This window comes from Geotrypetes seraphini, chromosome 4, assembly GCF_902459505.1.
Source record: "Geotrypetes seraphini chromosome 4, aGeoSer1.1, whole genome shotgun sequence".
NCBI lineage: Eukaryota > Metazoa > Chordata > Amphibia > Gymnophiona > Dermophiidae > Geotrypetes > Geotrypetes seraphini.
Genome location: NC_047087.1, coordinates 311,988,180 through 312,016,037, shown reverse-complemented (window position 1 = coordinate 312,016,037; position 27,858 = coordinate 311,988,180). Strand labels below are relative to the sequence as shown.

At 44.8% G+C, this 27,858-nt stretch overlaps 1 protein-coding gene across 5 annotated transcripts in view; it reads right to left on the bottom strand.

Annotated features, from left to right (window-relative positions):
* The window catches only part of TDRD1 (tudor domain containing 1), a 613,801-nt gene that overhangs the window by 200,219 nt on the left and 385,724 nt on the right, over positions 1-27,858 (bottom strand). For all 5 annotated transcript variants that reach the window (XM_033943145.1, XM_033943144.1, XM_033943148.1 and 2 more), the window contains one exon: positions 20,775-20,885. In XM_033943145.1, the coding sequence (XP_033799036.1) occupies positions 20,775-20,885 (111 nt within the window). The remainder of the gene's footprint in view (positions 1-20,774; positions 20,886-27,858) is intronic.

Genomic DNA, 27,858 nt, shown 5'->3' with positions numbered 1-27,858 from the left:
TAAGAAATAGATCTTACAAGGTGATCAAGAACGACTCTTTCTCCCACAGCTGGGACAATTCTTGTGGGGTTCCCCAGGACTCACCCCTATCCCCCACCCTATTCAACGTCTATCTCGTCTCCCTAGGTAACCTCCTGCACAGCCTCAAGCTCAAATTCTTCATTTACGCAGATGACATCACTATAGTCATCCCACTAACCAGTCTCACTCTAGAGGTGCTTAACTCTCTATCACACATACTCAGGCAGATAGAACTCTGGATGCTATCTTATAGATTAAAACTAAACTCTGACAAAACTAAATTCTTCCTGGCCACCCCCAACGACAAAATCAAAGATACCTCAATTCAAGTGAATGGATCGGACTTCCCCCAAGAACAAACCCTAAAAATACTGGGAGTCACCCTAGACAAACACCTGTCCCTTGAGAAACACACTGACCTTACCGTCAGGAAAAGCTTCTCGATGCTCTGGAAACTCCGCACCATAAAAAAATACTTCGACGACAACTCATTCCGCCTGCTAGTACAAACCTCAATTCTCAGCATCCTGGATTATTGCAACATCATCTATCTAGGCTCCATGAAAAAACCCACCAGGAGACTAAAACTGATTCAGAACACCGCCGTCTGCCTTATATTTGGCTTAAACAAATAGGAACACATCACCCCTTTCTACCATAAACTGCACTGGCTGCCATTCGAATCCAGAGTCCTTTTCAAGTTCACATGCCTCTGCTACAAAACTGTATTTGGTCTATCCCCAAGCTACCTCAACCCGCACTTCAAGCTAAATCACAACTATAAATACTCTTGCAGAGCTTATTTGTTCGCCTTCCCCCCCTAAAATTATGCCACCTCAAAAGGTTCCTTAACAAAACCTTCTCCTTCCAGGCAGCCAAACTAAACTCATGGCTATCCCAAAGTGTATTTGACGCCCCTACCTACCTTGACTTCAGAAAAAAATTCAAAATTCACTTATTCCATGGACAGAACCCCTAACACCATCTCACTCCTTTAACTCCCACCAACTCACGAGAACCTCCATCTTCCCCTCTTATTGTACCCACCTAACCAATTTAACTCAATGACCGCACTTCCCCTACTGTACATTCTTGCAAACTCCTGTCAACTACAATGACCTGTATATTCCTAAAATGGTTAACTCCAATGTTCTACTATATCTGTAATCTTAATCTAATTACTGTGAACCGCCTAGAACTCTCTGGGTATGGTGGTATACAAAATAAAGTTATTAATATTATTAAAGTTACTATTATTACCTCCCCTCTGGAAGGCAGTCTTATATATGCACTCGATGAGAGGAACTAGAAGGCCTGAAGAAGCAAGTCAGATTCCTGGAAGGCAGAATACTGGAACTAGTAGCACTTCGAGCAGTGGAAGAGGAGGACAGATAGACAGAAAACTTCATGACAGAGGAAACCGTTGAGGAAGAAGTCAGGGGGTTAGAAAAGATCATCAAGCAGGCATACAGGGAGGCCATGGAAAATCACCAACAACAGTGGAGCAGCCAAGTTACGCCTACAACGAGTAAGGACCAAGATACACCTACAGTGAGTAAGGGCCACCTGGAGGACAACCACAAGGAAGAAATAGGTGACACAGCAGCGAGATCTAGAAACAGTGGAGGGAACCCACAGGAAGACAAGTCTAGTGCAAGCCAACGCCAGGATGAGGGAAGATGGAAATGCACAGAGGACATGGACCTATGGCTAGAGAGATGGTCATACACCAGGGACACGGACCTGCGGCTAGAGAGTTAACAGAAGATAGAGAGGACAGCAATTGTCATGGGGGACTCCATCATCAAACAAGTCGACAGCCACATAGCAGGAGGAAGACAGGATTGGCTGGTGACCTGCCTACCAGGAACCAAGGTAGAAGATATAGTGAGCCGTATCAACAGTGTAGAAGAGGAAGATACAGCGGTGGTGATCCACATGGGGACAAACAACGTGAGCAACAGGAACTACTACAGGGAAGGAATGAAGGACCAGTTCCGGATGCTAGGAGGGAAGCTGAAGACCAGAATGCCGATGGTAGCGTTCTCGGAGATCCTGCCGGTACCCAGGGCCGACGAGAGGAGGCAGACGGAGCTGCATGTAACCAACGCATGGATGAGGCGCTGCTGTGAGGAAGAAGGATTCCACTTTGTGCGCAACTGGATGACGTTCTTGGGGAAGAGCAAGCTATACAGGAGAAGGAACGAGGTTACTTGCAAGCAACATCAAGAGAGAAATTGAGAAGTTTTTAAACTAGGAAGAAGGGGAAAGCCGACAGTCGACCAAGAGTCGATGGTTCGGGAAACGGTCTACCCAGAGGATACCATGCAGGAAGATAGCGGGGAGACTCACCGGATCATAGGCAAGATAGAAATCCTGGCGGATCGAAAGGGACACAAGAGGGAAGGAAATGCAAGAAAGTAACAGGCCACAAACTCAAGTGTATGTATACAAACACAAGGAGCCTAAGGAATAAGATGGGGGAATTGGAAGCTATAGCACAAAAAGATAACTTTGACATCATCAACATCAAGGAAACATGGTGGAACAAGGAAAACGTCTGGGACACTGTGCTACCGGGATATAAGCTATACCGCAGAGACAGAGTAGGCCAAAAAGGTGGGGGTATTGCCCTATACATCAAAGAGGGAATTGAGTCTACTGGAGAGAACACGCCGGAAATGAAAAATAAGGTAGAGTCTCTATGGGCCAAAATTCTGGGAACAAATGGAATGGAAATGAAGATCAGCATCTACTACCGACCCCCAGGGCAGTCCGAAGAAACTGATGGAGAAATGACAGACGAGATTAAAAGCAACTGCAAGGAAGGCAATGCAATTATCATGGGTGACTTCAATTATAAGAACATAAGAAGTTGCCTCCGCTGAGGCAGACCAGAGGTCCATCTCGCCCAGCGGTCCGCTCCCGCGGCGGCCCATCAGGCCTATTGCCTGAGCAGTGGTCCCTGACTATTTCTATAACCTACCTCTACTCCTATCTGTACCCCTCAATCCCTTTGTCCTCTAGGAACCTATCCAAACCTTCTTTGAAGCCCTGTAACGTGCTCCTGCCTACCACAGCCTCCGGAAGCGTGTTCCATGTATCCACCACCCTCTGGGTGAAAAAGAACTTCCTAGCGTTTGTTCTAAACCTATCCCCTTTCAATTTCTCCGAGTGCCCCCTTGTACTTGTGGTTCCCCATAATTTGAAAAATCTGTCAGTCTACTTTTTCTATGCCCTTCAGGATCTTGAAGGTTTCTATCATGTCTCCTCTAAGTCTCCGCTTCTCCAGGGAGAAAAGCCCCAACTTTTTTAGTCTGTCAGTATATGAGAGATTTTCCATACCCTTTATCAGCTTAGTTGCTTTTCTCTGGACTACCTCAAGTACTGCCATGTCCTTCTTGAGGTACGGCGACCAGTACTGGACACAGTATTCCAGATGCGGGCGCACCATTGCACGATACAGTGGCAGGATGACTTCCTTCGTCCTGGTCGTGATACCCTTCTTAATGATACCCAACATTTTGTTTGCTTTCCTTGAGGCTGTGGCGCACTGTGCCGACGCCTTCAATGTTGTGTCTACCATCACTCCCAGGTCTCTTTCAAGGTTACTTACCCCTAGCAGTGATCCCCCCATTTTGTAAGTGAACATCGGGTTCTTTTTACCTACATGCATGATCTTGCATTTCCCTATGTTGAAGCTCATTTGCCACTTTTTGGCCCACTCTTCCAGTGTTGTCAGATCCTTTTGGAGATCTTCGCAGTCTGCCGTGGTTTTAACCATGCTGTATAGTTTGGTGTCATCCACAAATGTAATGACCTCACATTTTGTTCCCGCCTCCAGGTCGTTAATGAATATATTGAACAGGAGCGGTCCCAGCACAGACCCCTGCGGAACTCCGCTCGTGACCCATTGCCAGTCTGAGTAATGGCCCTTTACTCCAACCCTCTGTTTCCTGTCTGCCAGCCAGTTTTTGATCCATCGGTGGACCTCCACTTGCACCCCGGGATAGACTGGAACCTAGGCACCTCCGGCTGCAGTAGGGAGACCAAGTTGCTGGATGCTGTAGGTGATTGCTTCCTGGAACAACATGTCAAGGAAAATATGAGAGGAAATGCAATTCTGGACTTAACTCTAAATGGACTACGAGGACCGGCGCAAGGTGTAGAAGTAGAAGGGATGCTGGAAAGCAGTGATCACAATATGATCCACTTCAACCTGGACACAACACTTCAACCTCGACCCAGAACGACAGCCACGGCACTGAACTTCCGAAAAGGGAATTACGAAGGGATGAAACTCACGGTGGGGAAGAAGATTAAGAAGAGGATAAGCACTGTAAAAATACTAGAGCAGCATAGTCCCTTTTTAAAGACACATTCACCGAGGTGCAAAATCTATATATACCGCGTATCAACCATTCCATACTTGCTTGAATTGATTGAGAAATTTGGAAAATTTTCAGGTTATAAAATAAATTGGAATAAATCAGAAGTTCTTCCACTAAATATACATTGTACAAAAGGATTATTTGATCCATTTTCTTTTATTTGGAAGGAAGATGGTTTAAAATATTTAGGAATTTGGATTGCAAAAACAGTGGAAGATACAATGAAAGTTAATGAAAAAAATTTATTACAGAAGGTGACAGAAATGTGCACGCAATGGAATCCTTTACATTTATCTTGGTGGGGGAGAGTACAAACTGTTAAAATGATGATTTTACCTGTAGTTTGTTACCAAATGGGCATGATACCAATTTTCTTTCAGAGGTCTTTTTATAAAAAATTAAATAGGGTTTTAACAAAATTTATTTGGCTAGGTAAAATTCCTAGAATTGCTTTAGTGTCTTTGCAAAGAACAATTGCGGAGGGTGGGGTAAATTTTCCAAATTTTTATAGGTACCATCAGGCCTATATTCTGCGTCAAGGTATGTATTGGATCCTCCCAGAGCCCATTGAAAATATACCAGATTGGTTCTGGTTAGAATGGAGACTTATGTTTCCTTTACGTCTTAGTCATGTTATTAGTATTCAAATGCCAAGGTTATATAAGGAACATAAAATATTTGTTGATACCTGGAAAACTTTAAGGTATATAAGTAGTCTAACTCCTATTCCAATAAATAAATCAACAACTCAAACAATTTGGCTAAACCCCAAGATCAAGGCTGGCGGTTTTAAAATCATCTGGAAATATTGGATGATGGCTGGAATTCATACTTTAGAGGATGTGATAAACAAAGGTAAACTGCTTGAGTTTTCACAATTGCAACATAAATTTGGTTTAAATAAATCGCAATATTTCAGGTGGTTGCAATTGAAGCAGGCCATTCAGGCGGGGTTCCCTGATTGGAAAAATCTTAATAATTATCATAGCCTGGAATTCTTATGTTTTCAGATAGATTCTATGGGTCACCAGGCTGTAATGTGGTATAAATTAATATCTGGATTTGTAAATAAAAAACCAAAACATGGTCTTAGAGACATTTGGAGCATTGAATTAAGCATCAGATTACTGCATTTCAATGGCCACGACTGTGGTCTTGGAGGTTAAGATGTACAGTCTCAGCATCTATGAGACAAACATGGTTTTTTCTTTTACATAGAGCTTTTTGGACCCCTGTTCGTTTACAAAAACTTGATAGCTCTTAGTCTAATAAATGCTGGCACTGTCATCTTGAGGCGGGGACATTACATCATCTTTTATTTTATTGTCCATTCATATTATTATTTTGGAAATCAATTTGGCCTCAAATAAATAGGATGTTGGAGAATCCGGTAGCCTTGTCATATGATACGATTTTATTTGGCACAGCAATGAGAGCAAAGAGTCAAATTTCTTCAAATAACAACAAACTTTTATTTATATTAACTGGAGTAGCAGTTCAACAAATAACACACAATTGGAAAAACTATGTCAGGTTAAATTATAACTTTTGGTGGAATTCAGTATGCCATATATATAAAATGGAGCGTACATTTGCAACACAAAAAGGGTATATAGATAAGTTTAAGAAGATTTGGGGACCATTAACAGACTTTTGCAATGAATGATATAATTTTCCCATAATAAGATATTTGATAAGGGGGGTGGTGGGTGGGTTTATTTTATTCATCATAAAATATAAATAATTTAACATTATATTTTGTTTTATTGTATGCATTTCCCAAAGTAAGGGGAGGGAGGGGGGTTATAATTGAGTAATAGTTGACATACTTATTACTTATTGAGTATTACATGCTGTATAAAAATTATAGTAAAAGAATATATAATGAAATGTTATACATGTTATACATCTCAAATGGGTCCCGGCACCCTACCCTCTGGTCAGACCATTACAAATATTCATTCACTATCAACTGGGCTCAAAATAACAGCAAACCCATCCCAAAGAAATCGCACATCAAGATCAGACCGAAAATCGAACCTACCACATTCTGGAACACAGTTGACCCCAAAATAGACCCCAACAACCCCAAAGACTTCATAAACAGTTGGCGGACCCTCAGTGAAACTACATTAAACGAACTAGCTCCAATAAAAAACAAAAACAAAATAGACAGACCATCCAACAAATGGTTCGACGATGAACTCTTACAACTAAAAAGGAAATGCAGACAACTAGAAAGGTCATGGAAAAAACAGAAACATAATCATACCAAAGATGAATGGAAAATCCAAATCAAACTATACAATACCAAACTGAAGGAAAAACGAAAAAACTTCTACTCTAAACTCATCGGCACCGAAAAACCAGACACTAAAAAACTTTTTGACATCGTAAGAAACCTCACCGACACCAAACCATTTCTCGCCACCCAAGGAAACCAAACTCCCACAGCCACCCAATTAGCGGACTATTTCAAACACAAAATCATCACAACCAGATCCACATTCAACAATTCACGAATCAACTTAGAAGAAATACAAATCAATCCCACAATAGATGAAGCAATCCCAGCAGACAGGATCTGGACAACCTTCCCAAAGATACAATGGTCAGACGTGGACAGACTTTACAAAAAATACAGCAAATCATCATGTGACCTGAACAACTGTCCCCCATACTTACTAACTACAGCCTCCACCAAATTTAAAGCCAACCTCACACTATGGCTTCAAACTACACTAAGGGAAGGTCATTTCCCACCGGAACTAGGAGAAATCATAATTACTCCTATCCTAAAAGATCCCAAAGGTCCTATAGACAATCCTACAAACTACAGACCAATTGCCTCAATCCCACTCTATATCAAACTAACAGAAGGCCTAGTCGCACAATATCTCTCCAACTTCCTTGAAGACCATCACATACTGCATCCATCCCAATCTGGATTCAGATCTAACCATAGCACAGAAACTCTACTGATATTACTATTAGACACAGCCCGACAACACCTTAGCAAAGGAAACAAACTACTTCTCATTCAACTCGATCTCTCTGCTGCATTTGACCTAGTTGACCACCCCACACTACTCCAGACATTAGACGCAATAGGAATCTCTGGTAATGTTCACAACTGGTTCCAAGGCTTCCTTAAAACTCGAACATACAGAGTCAAGTCAAAAGAGCATCTATCCGACCCATGGTCAAACCCATGGAGTACCACAAGGATCACCATTATCTCCTATATTATTCAACCTCTTCATAGCATCCCTCGGCAATACCCTAGACGCCCTAAACACAATATCATTCAGCTATGCGGATGATATAACAATCCTCATCCCCTTCAACATACAAGACCCCTTATCCACAAACCACCTGAAAATAATAATGGAAACGGTAGAAAAATGGATGTCAAGTCATAAACTGAAACTGAACTCGGAAAAAACTAAATTCCTACTATTAGAGAAGGAAAAAAAACCTTCATGCACAGAACTGGAATTAAACACAATCAAGTACCCAATGCAAAGCACACTCAAGATCCTAGGAATTCAACTAGACAGAAATTGCACAATGCAGACCCAAATCCACAAAATCATCCAAAGAGCATTTTTCACAATGCGTAACCTAAGAAAAATAAGAAAATTCTTCATCAAAGATCAATACAAGATAGTAGTACAATCCCTAGTACTAAGCATAGTAGATTACTGCAACAGCCTATACCTATCATGCCCAAACTACATGATAAAACAATTACAGACTATTCAGAACACGGCCCTCAGACTCATCTACTCCCTCAGCAAATTTGACCACATCACCAATGCTTACCTTGACTCACACTGGCTACCAATAAAAGCAAGATCCCAGTTCAAATTCTACTGTCTACTATACAAAGTAACACACGGAACAACACCCAGATACCTAAACAAAAGACTACACCGTAATCTCTCACACAGATTAAGGAGAACTCAAAACCTATTTGCTTACCCTCCCCTCAAAGGTACACGACGCAAGAAACTATACGACAGCCTTTTAGCTACACAGGCAGCAAAAATTGACACTACCATTTCCAATCTACTGATCAAATCAATAGACATAAAAGAATTCCGAAAAGAAATCAAAACTCATCTCTTCAAAAAATACTTTCCATCATCTTAACCTCAACATAGCACTAGAAAATACACACACGAACACCACCACCATAACTATACCTAAACATTGTACAACTCACTTCAACAACCTACTATTTATCTACTATGTGCTCTAAATTTCTACTGGAAACTTCCAGACTAACAATTGTAACTTGATACATTCCTGATTATATGTACTGTAATATTCCTGAAATTGAACAGTCTCCTAATTTGTAATCCGCTTAGAATCGCAAGGCACAAGCGGAATAGAAATCTGTAATGTAATGTAATGTAATATTTACAGTAAGGTATGAAAGAATGTCAAGTGTATACTTAATGAATTTGTATGAATTTAGATTGTACACTTGTTATATGCAAAATGAATAAAAAACTTAAAACAGAAAAAAAAGTCTTATCACCTGCTATGGAGGGTGAAATAAACTGGATTGCTTGCTATGGAGACTGAGATAAACTGGATTGCAAGAGGGGAAGCTATCCTAATATACAAGTTTGCTCTTAGTCTCCACCTGCTGGTAGCAGTGAGGTATATAACCCATTCGTAAGGACTATACCAGTCTACAAGGTGCTACAGAAAAGGAGATTATGTACTTACTCTGTAAAGATCTTTTCTAGTAGATAGGTGAGACATTCTAGACCAGGGGTCTCAAAGTCCCTCCTTGAGGGCTGCAATCCAGTCGGGTTTTCAGGATTTCCCCAATGAATATGCAAGAGATCTATGTGCATGCACTGCTTTCAATGCATATTCATTGGGGAAATCCTGAAAATCCGACTGGATTGCGGCCCTCAAGGAGGGAATTTGAGATCCCTGTTCTAGACCATAGGGTTTTTTCCCTCTACTCAAATGGTCTGCAGAAGAAATCCATTACAGGTTTTTCACTATGCCTCTAGTGTACTTCATAGGCTAGTTTAGCACCCTCTAGCAGTCAGTACCCAAGCACAGAGAGACACACTCACCTGTGAAGTAGAGGCACCTGTAATGACAGGCTAAACTATTGTTCTGCTCAAACAACTAAACAGTACTGTTCACCTCCAACAAAGGTATCAAAGGAGTTCAGAAGTACTCCCACAACAGGTTATGCATATGTACATACTCTTGTTAACCCCAAAGGGTTGACCAGTCTCCAAGAAACAGATTGGATAAGCAGGAGACTGAAATGTGAAATCAGAATCTGAAACAGGCACAGCAAGGATAGAGCAGGGATCTAGAATGTCTCATTTATCTGCTAGAAAAGATCTTACCAGGTTAAGTACATAATCTCCTTTTCCAGTGCAATAGGCGAGATAGTCTAGACCAGTGTTCTTCAACCTTTTTACACCTATGCACCGGCGGAAATAAAATAATTATTTCGTGGACCGGCAAACTACTAAGACTGAAATTTTTTTAAAAAACCATTGTCACCCCGTCCCCGCGAGCTCGGTCCCACAAACCATCTGATCCCATCTGCACAAGCCTCAAATAGTTATGATTTTATATTGAACATATTTTATTAAAGTATATAAAGAAACAATATTCTATACAATTGTCATTTTATAAATACAAATGATACAGGGCAAAGATCAACAAAACCCCCGTCTCCCCTCCCCTTCACATATATCCCCTCTACTATCAAGAAAACTGAATAAGCCAAATTATCATGTAACAGAATACCACAGTCACACATGACAGGAATGGTGTTAGGGGAGTGGAACTAGGGCAACTGCCCCCTGGTCAGAGAGAGCCCTAAGCCAGCTGGAAGCTAAAGAAGCACTGTCTGGGCTTTGCACTCCCCAGTTATGTCTAGCAAGATACATATTTCAAATCTGATATATTTGAATCACAAGATAGAAATAAAATTATTTTTTTCTACCTTTTGTCATCTCTGATTTCTGCTTTCATTGCCTTTTCACTCTCTTCCATCCAGCTTCTGCCCTAAGAACATAAGAATTACCACTGCTGGGTCAGACCAGTGGTCCTTCATGCCCAGCAGTCCGCTCACGCGGCGGCCCTCTGATCTAAGACCAGCACCCTAACTGAGACTAGCCCTACCAGCGCACGTTCTTGTTCAGTAGGAACTTGTCTAACTTTGTCTTGAATCCTTGGAGGGTGTTTTCCCCTATAACAGCCTCTGGAAGAGCATTCCAGCTTTCTACCACTCTCTGGGTGAAGAAGAACTTCCTTACATTTGTACGGAATCTATCCCCTTTCAACTTTAGAGAGTGCCCTCTCGTTCTCCCTACCTTGGAGAGGGTGAATAGTGTCTTTCTCTACTAAGTCTATTCCCTTCAGTATCTTGAATGTTTCAATCATGTCCCCTCTTAATCTCCTCTGTTCGAGGGAGAAGAGGCCCAGTTTCTCTAATCTTTCGCTGTACGGCAGCTCCTCCAACCCCTTAACCATCTTAATCGCTCTTCTCTGGACCCTTTTGAGTAGTACCGTGTCCTTCTTCATTTACAGTGACCAGTGCTGGACGCAGTACTCCAGGTGAGGGCATACCATGGCCTGGTACAGCGGCATGATAACCTACTCTGTCTCTTCAGTCCAGCATCTGCCCCTTCCATTCACTGTCTGTCTTTTCCTGCCATCTCTCCTCCTGCCCCCCCCCCCCATTTGGTCTGGCATCCATCATCTTCCTTCTGTTCCCCTCATGGTCTGGCATCTCTGTCCTTCCCTCCCCCCTGTGGTTTTTAGCATCTCTCTCTTCTCATTTCCTCCACTCAGATCTGATATCGTTCTCTGCTCTCTCATCCCTTTTCTTCTCTGGTCTTCCTTCTCTATTTTCTGCCTCCATCTAAATTAAATTCTTTCTTACTATTTAGTTCTGTTTCCCTCTTTTCACTGTGTCTACCCACAGCTTGTCACCCCTTTCCCTCACCCCTCCATTATCTTACTATTTTCTTCCCCCTTTATCTCCTCCTTCCATCCAGTATGTGTTATTTCCCCACTTCCATTCAGCATCTTCTCTCCCCTCTCAACTGACATCCATCTGCCTTCTGCTCTCTCTCCCTTCTTCTCACTTCCATCATCTGTCCCCTTCTCTCTCTCATCTCCTCCATTCCATCATCTGCCCCTTCTCTCTCTCCTCCCCCCCAACTTTCATCATCTGCCCCCCCTTCCCCTCACCTTTTCGGGTCATTTTCTTTCCCCTGAAGGTGGCTCATGTCAGAGGGGAAGCTTTGGCCGAGCAGAACCGCTTGCAAGGAACAGTGGAACTTACTTGATGTCGATGCTGGAGCCTGTTGCCGTTTGAAGAAAAAAAAAAAAAGGTGGAAAAAAGGCACCTGCAAAGGTGAGAGGAAGGGAAACCTCCAGGACACCTGCTCTTTGCCCTCCTTCAGCGGCCCAAGAGTCTTTAGGCAAGCAGCAGCTCTGTGTGCTTTTAACTTCGGCACAGAGCTGCCCCTAAGCAGTAGTTTAGCGCGGTTTCATGAGGCAGCCTCGGGGCCTTTGCTAGGCCGGCCCACATCGCATCATCGAAGCAGGCCGGCCTAGCAAAGGCCCCGAGGCTGCCTCATGAAACCGCGCTAAACTAATGCTTAGGGGCAGCTCTGTGCCAAAGTTAAAAGCACACAGAGCTGCCGCTGCTGGTCTGGAGGTGCAGAGACAAGGCAGGAAGCATACGCGGCAGGAGTCCCGCAAAGGCAGGAGTCCCGGCACAGCAACGGCAACAGGAAGTTGCAAGTCAGCTGACGCTGGCACCCTTCGTTGCGGCAGGGACCTGAATCCTTTGCGGACCGGCAAGATTTTTTTTGCAGACCGGCACCGGTCTGCGGACCGGCGGTTGAAGAACTGTGGTCTAGACCATACAGACATTCAAAAGCAGTCCCCCAAGAAAGCTAGGGTGGACTTGCTGCGCCGGCTCTTAAGACCGAGGACCCAAAATGGCAGAGTCCTGTCTGGCAGCAACATCTACTCTGTAGAACTTGGCAAACATGTGAAAAGAAGACCACGTTGCCGCCCTGCAAATCTCCTCAGGAGAAACAGAACTAGCTTCCATCCATGAAGAAGTTACACTCCTGGTAAGTGGACTAAATGGCTCTACAGATCCATCTAGAGATCGTAGCCTTAGACGCGGGAGAACCCCGAAGAATCCAATGAGCTACAACAGGTGGTCAGAAAGCGAAACTCATGAGAGACTCCCCAATAATGCAGGAGCACCCTGTGCACGTCCAAGTTCTTTAGCAGACGATCCTGAAATTGGAACCCATCAGCTGAACAACTTGGGAAACACACTTCCAGATGGACATGGAAAGTTGAAACCACCTTCGGCAAAAACAAAGAAGGAACTATCCACACTTAGGAACTCGGAGCAAAAGGTGTTGACATGACAACGCCTCTTATCCAGAAACTCTACGGACCCATGAGAGAGCGCCCAGAAAAAACAGTCTAAAGAGTTAAATTCCTGAGAGAAGCATCTCTCAGTGGATCAAAAGGAGGCCTGGCAAAGCCAGACCGCATTACATTAAGGTCCCAGACAAGGAAAGGATTCTTAATGGGCGGCCACACCCAAAGATATGTTTGCAAAACCGAGCAACATCCAAATGAAACTCCAAAGGGAACTACCAATTTTGGGAACTAGAACCGGAGAGACTGGCCACTGGGATCCGCAGACATGCCACTAAGAGGCATGTATCCAGACCCACTTGGAGAAAGCAAGAACCCGCGACATCAGAGTCAAAGAAGGGTCCACCTATTCTTGGTCACTCCAGCGATCTAAAGGTCTTCTACGCCTTAGAATAAGCTGACACCAAGGATGACGTGGTAGACCTAAGAAACTTTAGCTATGACAAGCTCCGGAATTGTCTTGATGGGAAGCTGCGCACTCAAGAGCTAAGCCGTTAGAGCAAAACGACCCAGATCTTCCATGGTTATCGGGCCTAGTTGAGACGGTCAGGAAAGATACTCAGGCCCAGACTGTCTGCCACCACAGCTGCATCAGATCCTTGCACCACAGCTTGCAATGCAAATTGGGCTCCACCAGAATGACACAGCCGGGGTGAGTTGCAATCCTCCGCAGGACCCAGCCAAACAGTGGCCAGCGCGGAAAAAAAAACTGGAGAGAAGAACCTCCGGAGGCCACAGCTGCTCAAGAACATCAACTCTCTCACTTCCGAGCCAGATCTACAACTGAAGAAGCGTGGAACCATCTTGGTTTGTGCCGCGGCCATGAGGTCAAGGCGGGGCTGCCCCCTGCGTCTCACGAGCGCCCAAAACACTTACTGCGCTAGGGACCACTCGCCCGGTACTTTAGACTGACGGCTGAGGAAGTCTGCTGGAATATTGGCCACCGTGGCCATATGCGCCACCGTCAGTGCCAGGAGACTTGGGTCCTCTCTGCCGATTAACAGAGCCCACTGCCATCAATGATCGACCACTTCTATGGTGAAGGAGTCCAACAGTCCTGAAAAGGATGACGACCCTAGTGAGCCTTTCCCAGTCATGAAGACTGACACACTCTGGCAGAGTGATTGAGGACAAAGCCACCAGGGCATATACGCTCTGACCTCCAGAGTTCACCACAGACTCAGCTCTATGACATCTCGGTGGGGAGCCCAGTGAGAGAGGAAGGCATTCTGAAGAGAACGCATGCATGCGTTCGTCCAGGGAACCACGTCCAGCTTGGGAATCCTGGAAGCCACAAACTGTAGGACGTCTCATGCCGAAGGGGCTGCCCCCTTCAATATCTCTGAAATCTGTGCCCAGAGATTCTATTTTAGAGCCTTAGGCAGGTAAATATGGCCCAATGTCATATCGACTGTTCCAGCGACTGCATGGGTGGGGGTTTTTTTAAGTGACAATTCAGCCCAGGTATTCCAGTATGCTGAGTACTGTCGCTACCGTACTGCGCCCTTTTTGCTGGGGGTGCTCTGAGCCATCAGGCGGCCAGATAAGGGTGAGCCTGCAACGCCACCCACATCAGTGTAGCTGCTACCACCACCATCACTGTGGTGAAGGTCTGGGGTACCGACACCAGCCCAAAGGACAGGGCCGAAAACTGACCTAGCACATGAAACCGCAGAAATTTGCATTGATCTGGAAAAATGGGAATGTACACATTTGCCTCCATAAGATCCAAGGAGGCCAGAAAGTCCCCCAGAGCCATTGCTGGAAGAACCCACCACAGGGTCTCCATCCAGAACCAAGGAAGCTTAAGAGCCGGATGGAAGGGCTGCAAAATCAGAATTGGCTGCAAACTTTTGATCCTGTCTTAGGAATAATAAAATAAACATAAAAAAAGTATCTGTGTAAACCTGAAGGTTAGCTTGGCACCAGCCGTATTGCTTAAAGATCCAACAAGCGCTGAACAGCAGCCTGGAGAAAGCTCACTATGTCTGGACTCCCGAAAGGAGAAGACACAAACTAGTATGAGAGAGGCTGGATAAAACCACTTGCAGCTCAACTGAATAAATTCCACGACCAACTGGACTTTAATAATATGTAGCAAAACAGGCAGAAACTGCAAGGACCGAACTGCCTACCCAGAGTGGCTCTCGGCTTCCTGGTGCCACTGGGTCGTACAGGCAAGTCAGGCAAGAAGAGCGGCGGTAGACAGAGCACGCCTGCAGCCTGGAATCCTGAGAAAATCTCTGCGAAGAGTATGAAAAATCTTGCTTGTAATTACGAAAATATTGTCAGGAGCCACTCAAGGGAGGATGCCCTAGCACCCTTGGGCCATACTCTACTATCCGGCCAGGTCTTCGGGTGACGGTCCATTACCAAATTCAAGAGATCAACCAGATCCTTGCCACACAACTGCCCCTGAAAAGGTAGCCGCGCCTGAGTTGCCTCAGAGGAATCACCAGCCCACTACAGAACCCAGAGCATTCGGCGGGCCAGAATAGAATCCACTAACACCCTTGCCAGCACCTTCAAAAGGTCATAGAAGCCATCCACCATGTAGGCCATCCCAGCCCACAATCTGAGAAAAAGGCATTCATAGCTGAGCTAGACAGGCGCATGCCACAAAGGACAGAGGCACCGTAAATCCAGTGGCTAAATAGCTGGTTCAAAACTTTCCGGAGAACCACATCCACGCGGCTGGTTTGCATAGCTTTCAACACAACTGTCCCATCACTAGGGAGAGAGTTGTGCCGGGTCAGCTGAGCCATCAGGGAAGCTCCCTTGGGCTGCCACAAAGCTGCGGACACTCCTGCGCCTGAGGATGCACGCTAGACATAGCACGAGCTTTCCATAAAGGACCCTCCAGAGAGTCACACTGCTCTGGAACTATGAATTAATATTCAGATGCCATGAAAAGTCACAGATTGCAAACAAATGCTGCAGAGCTAGGGAGAAAAAGTTGAAGAAATTAAAACAGCGGGCTGAGAATCCACGCTCAACTCTGGTAAAAATGCAGAAATGAAACATAGAAACATGACGACAGATAAAGGCCAAATGGTCCATCTAGTCTGCCCATCCACAGCAACCATTATCTCTTTCTCTCTCTGAGAGATCCCACGTGCCTATACCAGGCCCTCTTGAATTCAGACACAATCTCTGTTTCCACCACCTCTTCTGGGAGACTGTTCCATGCATCTACCACCTTTTCCGTAAAAATGTATTTCCTCAGATTATTCCGGAGCTTATCATATGCCCTCTCATTGCAGAGTTTCCTTTCAAATGAAAAGAGGCTCGACTCATGCACATTTATATTATGTAGGTATTTACACGACTATCATATCTCCTCTCTCCCACCTTTCCTCCAAAGTATTCAGATTGAGATCTTTAAGTCTGTCCCTATATGCCTTATCACGAAGACCATACACCATTTTAGTAGCCTTCTCTGGACTGACTCCATCCTTTTTATATCTTTTTAAAGGTACGGCCTCCAAAATTGTACACAATATTCTAAATGAGGTCTCACCAGAGTCTTATACAGAGGCATCAATACCTCCTTTTTCCTACTGTTCATACCTCTCCCTATGCAACCTAGTTATCCTTCTAGCTTTCGCCGTCACCTGTTTGGCCACCTTAAGATCATCACATACAATCACATCCAAGTCCTGCTCTTCCGTCGTGCACATAAGTTCTTCACCCCCTAAACATAAGAACATAAGAATTGCCACTCCTGAGTCAGACCAGTGGTCCATCATGCCCAGCAGTAAACTGTACTGTTCCCTCCGGTTTTTGCAGCCCAAATGCATGACCTTGTATTTCTTAGCATTAAATTTAAGCTGCCAAATTTCAGACCATTCTTCAAGCTTCACCAGGTCTTTCTTCATATTATTCAAACCATCCGGCATGTCTACTCTATTGACAACTCTTCAGCAATATCATTTATAAAAATGTTAAAAAGAACAGGCCCAAGAACAGAACCTTGAGGCACACCACTGGTAACATCGCTTTCCTCAGAACGATCTCTATTGATCACTACTTTCTGTTGCCTTCCTCTCAACCAGTTCCTGACCCAGCCCGTCATTTTGGAACCCATCCCAAAGGCACTCAGTTTATTTATTAGATGTCTGTGTGGAACACTGTCAAAGGCTTTGCTAAAATCTAAATATACCACATCTGCGCATATCCTCTATCCAATTCTCTGGTCACCCAGTCAAAGAAATTGATCAGATTTGTCTGAGAAGACCTACCTCTAGTGAATCCATGTTGCCTCCAGTTCTGTAATCCACCGGATTCCAGAAACTTGACAACTGGATATTCTCTAGGATCCGGAGCCCCAAAGGGATCCATGGATCCAGCACTCAAGTCCAAAACTGTCCAAAAAGAATCAGGAAGGTCTGGAGCCAGCCGCTGGGACCACGGATACAGTCTGGGAAGAAGGAACAGATGGCACAGGCAGAAGTACAGAGACCCTCCCCCCCAAGGCCACTCAGCTGCTGAACAGAAAAGCACCCAGCAGCCGGACACCTGAGTACAATATGGACCCACAAAATATCAAAATCTGAGAAGGTATCTGGACGCTAGGGCATAGATGACTCATACTTGCGTTTCTTAGGCTGCAGAGAATCCGTCTCATGGTAGACAGACAAAGCTGCAGAATCAAGCCCCGAAAATAAATGTGGCTGCCCCAACGGGCTAGCTAAGCATGTAAACACCTGCTTCTGTGAAGGGGAGGCCGAATCAGCAGTCACTGCCCCCCCCTGACCACACCACGCTACAGAAAACACTCTAAATGCGGCAAATTTTTCCCTTGTGTGGTATGAATCCACACAAGGAGACCCTAAGGATTCCATTCCAGCAGTATTCCTGGCAAAATTTTGAATTTTAAAGAAGCAGGGAAATATTGAAAAAAAATCATTATAAATTCAAAATGGCCGACAGACCCAAATTTACTCCAAAAACGCTCTAAAAATGACTCTCTCTAACTTTAAAAATTACAAAAACAAATTATTTCATGTGGGGGAGCATAGAGGAACACTAGGAAACCTTCAAAACCCCATCCTCAAAATTAACTTTTTAAGAGATCAATTTTTTTTTTTTTTTTTTTGCCTGTCAACTCCACTTTGTACTCACGGTTACAAGACACAGAGAGACTGCAGCTCCACCAAGCCCTTTCAATGGCTGGTTTAGAATTCATTGCCATACTGCTAGAAATTCATCCTTCAAGCTGATCTTCAGGGTGCTAGTCAAACTCCTCTTTCTGACTATGCCTCCACCCCAGCTGACCACCAGATGTGCATCAGGACGGGTAGAGGCTTGAAAATGCAGCCAGCACGCTGCAAAACACCACTGAGCCCCTTAAGTGTGCTACACAGTCTGTGCTCGATCCCCCACTTAACAGGGAGTGAGACTAGGGGCTAGATTCATTAATCCCACCGATCGTGTCATGACCACTTTGCAACCACGACTGATTCATTATCCTTCCTCCCGAGCGTATCCACACCTGATCCGATCCGCACATGCAAATGAGGGGAAATGGCATGCAAAGTAGGAAGGGCCTCAATTCACTGACTGGCCGATCCTAAACCAAGCTACTGCTGAGGACCAGTCGCTCACATCCCTACCGACTCTCCTGCTCACCCATATGGCTACTGCAAATAATTAAAGCTGGCCAATAATTTAAAAAAAATCTCGTCACCCCAACTCTCCTGGCTCACATGGAAGGATTCTCTTGCTCTCTGCCGCCCTTCCCTGCAGTGCGAGCCCGGGGTTTTTACCCACAGGTTAAAGCGGGGCTGCACTATGGTGTGTTCTGTTCCGGAACACACTGCAGTGCAGCCCCGCTTTAAACTCGCAGGTTTAAACCACGGGCTCGGAAAGTGAAAACGAAAGCTTCAGGCAGTACAGTATCACTTCCTTTAAGAAGTTGCTGGTGGATGGAATCACTTAAATGAAGGCAGGAAAGTTCCTCTGGGTCTTTAATAAAATGCAACCTCGGCTTTAGGATCTGCCGGCTCAGCGCTGTTCTAATGTTTCGCCTCAGAAGTGTGGGGAGATCAGCCAACAAGCAGTCCTACGGAGGGCCAGCGCATGCGAAGATCATCTACAGGCAAAAAAGATGGTCAGTTTGGGTGCGTGCCTCCAATCGGCATAATTTGCATGCGGATGCATTGTAAATAGGGTGCCCGGCCACGGATCAGATCGGATCACCCATGGATTGGATCCTTGAGGTTAGTTAATCTTGGCCTAGGTCAGAGATGGCCTCCTGAGCTCCAAGGAAGACTAAGCAGACTGGCTAACAGGTACCCCGAAGGGATCAGCCTGTGAGCTACAGACCGAAGTCTGTGAATTGTCAAGCAGGCAGAGCTTCAAATCCATTTTAAACGCGAAAACACCTGCGAAAGGGATGAAATTACGTCGAATTAAAATAATAAAATGAGGAGAGCAGAATCTACACAGCTGCAGCCAGGGACAGCAGAATCTTAACAGCTGCAGTCATGTGTGTAGAAAAGACTGCTAGAAGGCGCTAAACTAGCCTGTGAAGTACACTAGGGGCAGAGTGAAAAACCTGTAATGGATTTCTTCTGCAGATCATGCAAGTAGTGGGCAATAACCCTATGGTCTAGACTCTAGAATGTCTCACCTATTGCACTGGAAGTAGTAGTAGCACAACCAGACCAAGGAGAACTCAAACACTATTTACTCACTCCCCCCCCCCCCCAAAAAAAAAAAAAAGAAAAGCATAGAGCACAAAAAGATGTACGATGGTCTACTAGCAACTCAGTAGTTTCTGGTTATTTTAGAGTTAATGTAAAAATAGTCGTGTCTCCCTTCCCACTTCACTCTATCATCCCCCCACCCCCACTTGTAGGTCCAGCATCTTCTTCCCTTCTTTCTTGGTCACTTTCTCCCCTCCCTCCCCCTTCTCTCCTTCCTTTACCCAAAGCAGCAGAGCCAGTCCTGACAACCCTCCCCCCCCTCCCTACGTTTCCAAAGCAATAGAGCTGATCCTGACAACCCCGTCCCTCCCCCTGTTCCCGAAACAGCAGAGCCGGTTCTGACAACCCCCCTTCTCCCTCATTCATCCACCCACCCAACGCTGGAGTGACAGCCGGCGAGCAGCTTCTGGCTAGCCCTAACAGGGCCTTTCCTCTGCTGCGTTGGAAGTGATGCAGCAGAGGAAAGGCCTTGCCAAGGCTGGCCAGAAGCTGTTTGTTTACTAGCACTTCCTTTGCTCACCAGCTGCCACTACAGCGTCAGGTGGGTGAGTGAGGGAGAGAGGGAGGGGGGATTGTCAGGACCTGCTCTACTGCTTCGGGGAGGGAGGGTTTGTTAGGACTAGCTTCCTGCTGCTTCGGGACAGAGGGATATTTTTGTGGCTGCTGCAATGCTTCGGGAGCTAGATCTGTGGCTGCTGCTGATGACTCTGGGGCTGGAGGGAAGGGAGGGAGGTTATTGGGTCAGGAGCCTCAATTTCACCATCAAAAATATTTTACTAGAGCTTTCCAATTATAAACAGCATGAGAACATTTTTCATTTTCAGATTGTTTTCATTTATTTTAAGAAGTGTTTTGTTTCGCATATTTTTGTGTGTGTGTGTGTGTGTGTGTGTAAGAAAGCGAGAGAGAGAGAGAGAGAGAGAGAGAGTGTGTGTGTAACAAAGTGTGTGTATAGGGGAGGGTTAAATCTCAGAGTGGGTAGAGCTTGCATAACACATACTTAACATGAAGTTTCTAAGACACCCTTGCAGCAGTTCATACGTGAAAATCAGCTACTGCAGAGGGCATCCTCGATGTATGATCAAACCATGCAGGATAATATTTAACTTTTTTAGGGGGTGGAGGGAGGGGTGGGATGGTATTAATCACAATTCACAATCTTATAAACAAACATAGCACTCACCTGAGAAGAAGGCACAGCAAATTTTACCCTTTTCTGGCTTAAAGACACTGGTGTGCGTTTCCTGGCAGTACTTAACCAAAGACATGTTCAGTTTATTCAGCACGTATAGATCTGTGACCAAAATATGAATGGCTAACATATCACATATATAAGCATATACTGCAGTCCAAATACAGCTATAACACAACAAATTCACTTATATACCGCAGTAATCTCTCAGTTCAACATGATGGATGGGAGGGAGGGTGGGAAGGGAGGTTATTGGGTCAGGAGCATCACTGTGGATATTGTCTTAGGAGCGCAGTAAATAATTTTTTTGCTGGTTGGTTGAGAGTGACGGTTATTTGAATACTGGTTAACTGAGATTCTACTGTACTAACAGTGCCAGATTACAAAACCCTCTGAAGGGATCTAAAAACCTCGCTGTTCAGAAAATTCATCAAGACAAACTAATGCCACTCCCTAATTTAACCCCACTCCTTAAATAACCATAGATTGATCTGACCATGAACTTGCGCAGTTGTAAGAGCGATGAAGAAGTTTGGCGAAAGGCAGATTTTTTACGGTCAGGGAGATATTTCTCAAAGATGACAAAGTTTGAATGAGATGCTTAAGGTAAAAAGAAAAATGGAAAGCATAGTTCCCTGATCTATTTGCTAGCATCGCATTTTGGTATAACCTCTTGCCAAACTTATCCATGGCCTTACCTTCTCTGCCAGGAGGGACAGAAGCGTATACACTAGCCCCCATGGATTTCTTTAAAGTAGATTCCACCAGTAAGGACTCATGGGGGAGTTGTGGCTTGTCAAAGCCTGGAATAGGTATGACCTTATATAAGGAGTCCAGTTTGCGGGGAGCCCCTGGGATGGTCAAGGGTGTATCTAGATTTTTGTAAAATGTCTCTCTTAATATGTCATGGAGAGGCAGTTTGAGAAATTCCCTTGGAGGCTGGTCAAAATCCAGAGCATCAAGAAATGCCTTAGATTTTTTGGATTCAGCCTCCAAGGGAATAGAGAGAGATTCACACATCTCTTTGAGAAAAGAGGTAAAAGAAGTTGCATCAGGTTTAGAGGATGGATCCAAAACAGAAGGATCCTCTTCTCCTGATGAACACTCTCCCTCTGAGAGCAGAGGGTCCTCCGAATCGCCCCACAGATCAGGGTCCCGCACTTGAAAACTGCGGTCCCGGGATTCCGGTGTGGAGGGTTCTAGGTGTCGAGTTTTATGCATAGACTTCCCAGACCTCTGTGAAACGGTACCGGGAGATGTTATAGGCTGTGTTGGCGCCGATGTTTGAACAGCCTGGTGTAAAGATCTCGGTTCCGGTGCTAAGACTGGCATAGATACCGAGGAAGTGGCATGTATCGGTACCGACAAGGTGGATGCCGACAAAGGAGGCTGCTCCATTGTCGGTATCGGAGGCTCAGGCCGGACCGGGACTGGAAGGCTCGGTGTCAGAAGGGCAGGTAACAGCTGTTGTAATTGTTCTTTAAGCTGTACTTGCAGGACGGCGGCAATGCGCTCGTCCAGTGAAGGCACCGGTACCGCTTTTTTCTTCTGCGGTACCTTGGGTGCCGCTCTACACTCCGAAGAGGAACCCGATGTCGAGGGGCTCACCTCAATCGGAGCGGAGCGCTTCCGCGGGCGCCTCGAGGTCGGCAGGATTGGGCTCGCTGCCACTGAGACCGGAGGGCGCTCCAGCGGGGAAGGCTTCTTAGCCGGCTTACCTGAAGGGTGCGATGCCGGCGCGGTGTCGACGAGGCAGGTGCCGACTGCGTCGGGGTCGAAGTGGGGACCGGTGCCGCCGAATCCGACATCTCCGTACCAAACAATAATCGCTGTTGGATTTGTCGATTTTTTAAAGTTCTCTTTTTAAGAGTGGCACAGCGGGTGCAAGTAGACGCTTGATGGTCAGGACCAAGACACTGTAGACACCAGTTGTGTGGGTCTGTGAGTGAAATTGGTCGAGCGCACCGCTGGCACTTCTTAAACCCAGGTTGAGGGGGCATGAATGTAAAAACGGCTTCAGCCAAATCGAAGGCCGAGGCCTCGATGGTGGCAACAGGCCCCGCTGGGGCGAAACCGAAAAAATGAAAGAAAAACAAAGTTTTTTGTTTTTTTTTTAACAAAGAAAATAAAAGAAAATGAGGGAAAAAATATTTCCCAACGAGTTTACGCGAGCGGGAAGGCGAAAATAGAAAAAAGTTTTCAACAGCCGTTGAAACGTGCGTCTTCTTAGCTCCGCGGAAACTAAGAAACTGGGGACCGCGCGCCTCTGTCGGGCGGGAAGGCACTCGCGCGTGCGCGGTGCGGCCTACTAGAACTTTCCAAGTTCTTAGAGTGCAATCACTCTAAAATTGTCCGTACCGGGGCTCCGTCGGTGCCGTCACCCATCAGTCAAGAATATGCTGCCTGCTTGTCCTGGGATAAAGGGAGCTACCAATGCAGAGAATTTCTTATAAAAGAGCCCCATGAACCCATCTAATCCCGGAAATTTTTTGGGCTTCAGCTGACGAATAACTTGCAATACTTCATCTACAGTGATATCCTTATCCAACTCCTGAGAGTCTGGGCCAGATATACTCTTCAAATCTAAGTCCTGCAAATAAGCAGTGATATCAGCATCCGTCTCTTGACTCTCAGGGGTATATACTTCCTGATAAAACTATACTTTGTTGAATACTGATCTCATCGAGTAAGATGGACCCATCCACTGCCCTAATAGACAGAATATTAGACTGGGTTTGTTGCAATTTAACTCTATGGGCTAATAACTTTCCCGTTTTATTTACAGATTAAAAATATAATGGCGCTTCGGCTTTTGAGATTCTTCTCCACTTAGTGTCTCCATGCTCCTTTGGACAACTCCAAGAAAATTTTGGCGCCATTGCTCCTGAGGAAGGAGGGGTTAGATCCTTTGAAATGGAGCTCCGTAGAGCTAGGGACATGACAGTATGAATGCAGGACTAACTGCCTACAATTCACGCTACTGCGCCTCTGAGATAAATACCTCTCTTTTTAGAATACAAAATTTTGAATTGTGGATTCAAAGGGGAGAACCTTTTTGGGGAGTTGGGTCTCTCAGTAGTTTATGGACTACTGTAGCAATTATTTATTGCATTAAGAGTACACTGGAAAGATTATACTTACCATTCATTATTATTATTATTTGAGTGTGATTTTGCACCTTTTGTTTGAACACATTTAACACTTAAGGTCCAGAGATGTTTTCACGTTCACACCCCTCTGGGTGATATAGCTTTCAACTCTACCACAGTACAGGCTTTTGCCTGGGAGGTGAGTTGTGCAAATTGAGGACCTACACAAATTTAATTATTGAATCTTTTGACCTTTTGGTTAATACTTGGTAAGATCTCCCATTATACTCCTTAAGACTGTAAGAATTTTTCCATTGGCCATACATTTTCTCATTCTTCCTATTTAGGTTTATTGGCTTTACAAGTACCGATCCAGGGCAAGCAGTGGCTTCTCCCATGTCTGTCTCAATAACAAACTATGGACTTTTCCTCCAGGAACTTGTCCAAACCTTTCTTAAAACCAGCTATGCTATCTGCTCTTACCACAACCTCTGGCAATGTGTTCCAGAGCTTAACTATTCTCTGAGTGAAAAAAAGGTCCTCCTATTGGCTTTAAAAGTATTTCCCTGTAACTTCATCGAGTGTCCCTCTAGTCCAAGGGTGCCCATACTTTTTGGGCTTGCGAGCTACTTTTAAAATGACCAAGTCAAAATGATCTACCAACAATAAAATTTTTTTAAAAACACAATTATTACTAATAATTGGAAAGACCACAGTAGACTTAATTTTAATTTCTGGTGGAATTTGTTGTGTCACCTATATAGAATGGAAAGATCACTGGCGGTACAGAATGGAAATTATAAAAATTGTATAAAAATATGGGAGCATTTAACATCTTTTTGTCATGATTTAATGCTATTTTTCTATTAATTATACACCACTTAGTGTTGGGAGAGGGGAGGGTTTCTATTGGAGGGTTTATGATCTTACAATTAATAATGGGCTTAGAGGGAGGGTGGGGGGAGGGTTGCTTTTATGTTTATAAAGTATACTGATAAGATGTTTAAGTGGTCTATTTAATATTGTTAATATGAATTTTGTACACTTGATGAAAGCTTAAAAATGAATAAAGAATTTTAAAAAAATTAAAAAAAAACACAAAGCACACCGTACGCAGAGAAAATGTTATGGAGAACCTTTCATATGCCGAACGGTTAGACAGGCTGGGGCTCTTTACCCTGGAGAAGCGGAGACTGAGAGGGGACATGATAGAGACTTATAAAATAATGAAAGGCATAGAGAAGGTGGAGAGGGACAGATTCTTTAGACTAGCAGGGACAACTAAAACAAGAGGTCATTCAGAAAAACTGAGAGGAGACAGATTCATAACGAATGCAAGGAAGTTCTTCTTCACTCAGAGGGTGGTGGACACCTGGAACGCGCTTCCCGGAGAGGTGATAAGACAGAGTACAATTCTGGGGTTCAAAAAGGGACTGGATGACTTCCTGGAAGCGAAGGGGATTACAGGGTACAGATAGAGTTACCTTACAGGACATTGAGCGAATAGGGTATGGATATTTTAGGTTAGGTAGGGAACACTTCCAGGTCATGGACCTGGGGGGCCGCCGCGGGAGCGGACTGCCGGGCACGATGGACCCCTGGTCTGACCCAGCAGAGGCAATGCTTATGTTCTTATGTTCAGACAATTGAGCGCAGTGCGGAGGCGCACGCCGAAGAAAATTACTGTTTTTAGGGGCTCCGATGGGGGTTTTTGTTGGGGAGCCCCCCCACTTTACTTAATACAGATCGCGCCGCGTTGTGGAGGCGTTGTGGGGGTTTGGGGGGTTCTAACCCCCCACATTTTACTGAAAACTTCACTTTTTTCCTGTTTTTTGGGAAAAAGTTAAGTTTCCAGTAAAATGTGGGGGGTTAGAACCCCCCAAACCCCCCACAACGCGGCACAATCTGTATTAAGTAAAGTGGGGGGGGGCTCCCCAACAAAACCCCCCGTCGGAGCCCCTAAAATCAGTAATTTTCTTTGGCGCGCCCCTCCGTCTTGCGCTGTTGTCGGCGCGCGCCTTTGTCTTCCGCGATTATGTCTATGAACCAAAAAACCGCCATGCCGATTACAGCCTGCGGGTTCATCGGTTGCTCCGGCTGCGTCACCATGCCTGGGTCAGAGGGTGGAAGTCTTTCCTCCAGGCTCAGAGTGACGTTGAGCTCGGGTAAGGCCACCCCTTCACCAGCACCCGCTCCGGGGATACGTGCTGATCGGACCACAAACTTCTCAATGGTGGAGAGGGGAAGTGGTGAGGACTCAGAGTGGTAAGTCCTTACTTTCCCCTTTCTCTTACCCATCTTCTATACTTTTCAGAGCAATAAAACAGAAGGAAATAACTTCCAAATGATAGCCCTTCTCAGCGTGACTGCCAGTGAGGCGCCATCTTGAATCCTCCCCAAATATTAATTCTTATCTATTGATTAAACCTTTTATTTTTAAATCTTTATTCATTTTTCATCTTCCAACAAGTGTAAAACATATTAAACAATTGACATTGAATACATCACTTAAAATTCTATCATTTATAATGGTAATATATAAAATTTAATCCCTATATTTCAACCGTACCCTACGAGACCCTGAGTCTCTTAAGGGCACCCAACAGCCTGAACTCGACCCCTGCTTAACAGTAGGTAATACCACTTGCTCTGAGCACCAAAAACTATGCAGGCTGGCTAACAAGTACCCAGTGGGATCAAAGTCTATGCATTCTCAAAGCAGGCAGAGCTGAAAAAAAAATGCTCTAGGCACCAGAAATACAGAAAAAGGGATGATAAAATACGCCGAATAAAATAATAAAATGGGGAGACCAGAACAAACACTCCTGCAGGCACCTATGCAGAAGGAAAGAACTGTAGGCAGAGCTAAGTAACCCACTGAAGTAGAAACATAGAAACATAGAAGATGACGGCAGAAAAGGGCCACAGCCCATCAAGTCTGTCCACTTTATTGACCCACCCCCTTGAGTCTGAATGCTAGTGACCTTGACTTGACCCTCGTAGGGATCCCACGTGGATGTCCCATTTATTCTTAAAATCGAGTACGCTGGTGGCCTTGATCACTTGCACCGGAAGTTTGTTCCAGTGATCTACCACCCTTTCCGTGAAGAAATACTTCCTGGTGTCACCACTAAATTTCCCCCCTTTGAGTTTGAGCGGATGCCCCCTTGTGACTGAGGGTCCCTTGGGAAAGAATATATCTTTTTCCACCTCGACACGACCAGTGACGTACTTAAATGTCTCAATCATGTCACCCCTTTCTCTGCGCTCCTCCAGGGTATAGAGCTGCAGTTTGCCCAGTCTTTCTTCGTATGAGAGACCCTTGAGTCTGGCGACCATCCTAGTGGCCATCCGCTGGACCGATTCAGCTCGAAGCACATCTTTCCGGTAATGTGGCCTCCAGAATTGCACACAGTATTCCAGATGAGGTCTCACCATGGTTCTGTAGAGTGGCATTATGACTTCAGGTTTGCGGCTGACGAAGCTTCTATTGATACATCCCATCATTTGCCTTGCCTTAGATGAAGCCTTCTCTACTTGTTTGGCAGCCTTCATGTCTGCACTGATGATTACCCCCAAGTCCCGTTCCTCTGAAGTCCTAGCTAGTGTTTCTCCATTTTGGTAAATTTCGAGATGTTTGGGGACCATTAACAGACTTTTGTAATGAGTAGTAAACATTTTCCATTCATAAGATAATTGAATAGAGGGGATAGGGATGGGTGGGAGGGATGTTTTTTTGATATATTAATAGAATGTATATTGTATAATATAAATGAATATTTTTGATGTGATAAGGATGGGAGAGGAGGTTAACTTTCATGAATGTCAGTTGATGATAATAATAGTAATACAAGTGGTTTTTTCAATTCGAATGTTATTTCTTGATACACTTGATATAAGTTGTAAAATGAATAAAAATTATGAACAGAAAAAAATAAAATAAACTGTAGCAGGTAATTCCAAAACAAAACAGAAGGCACAACCCC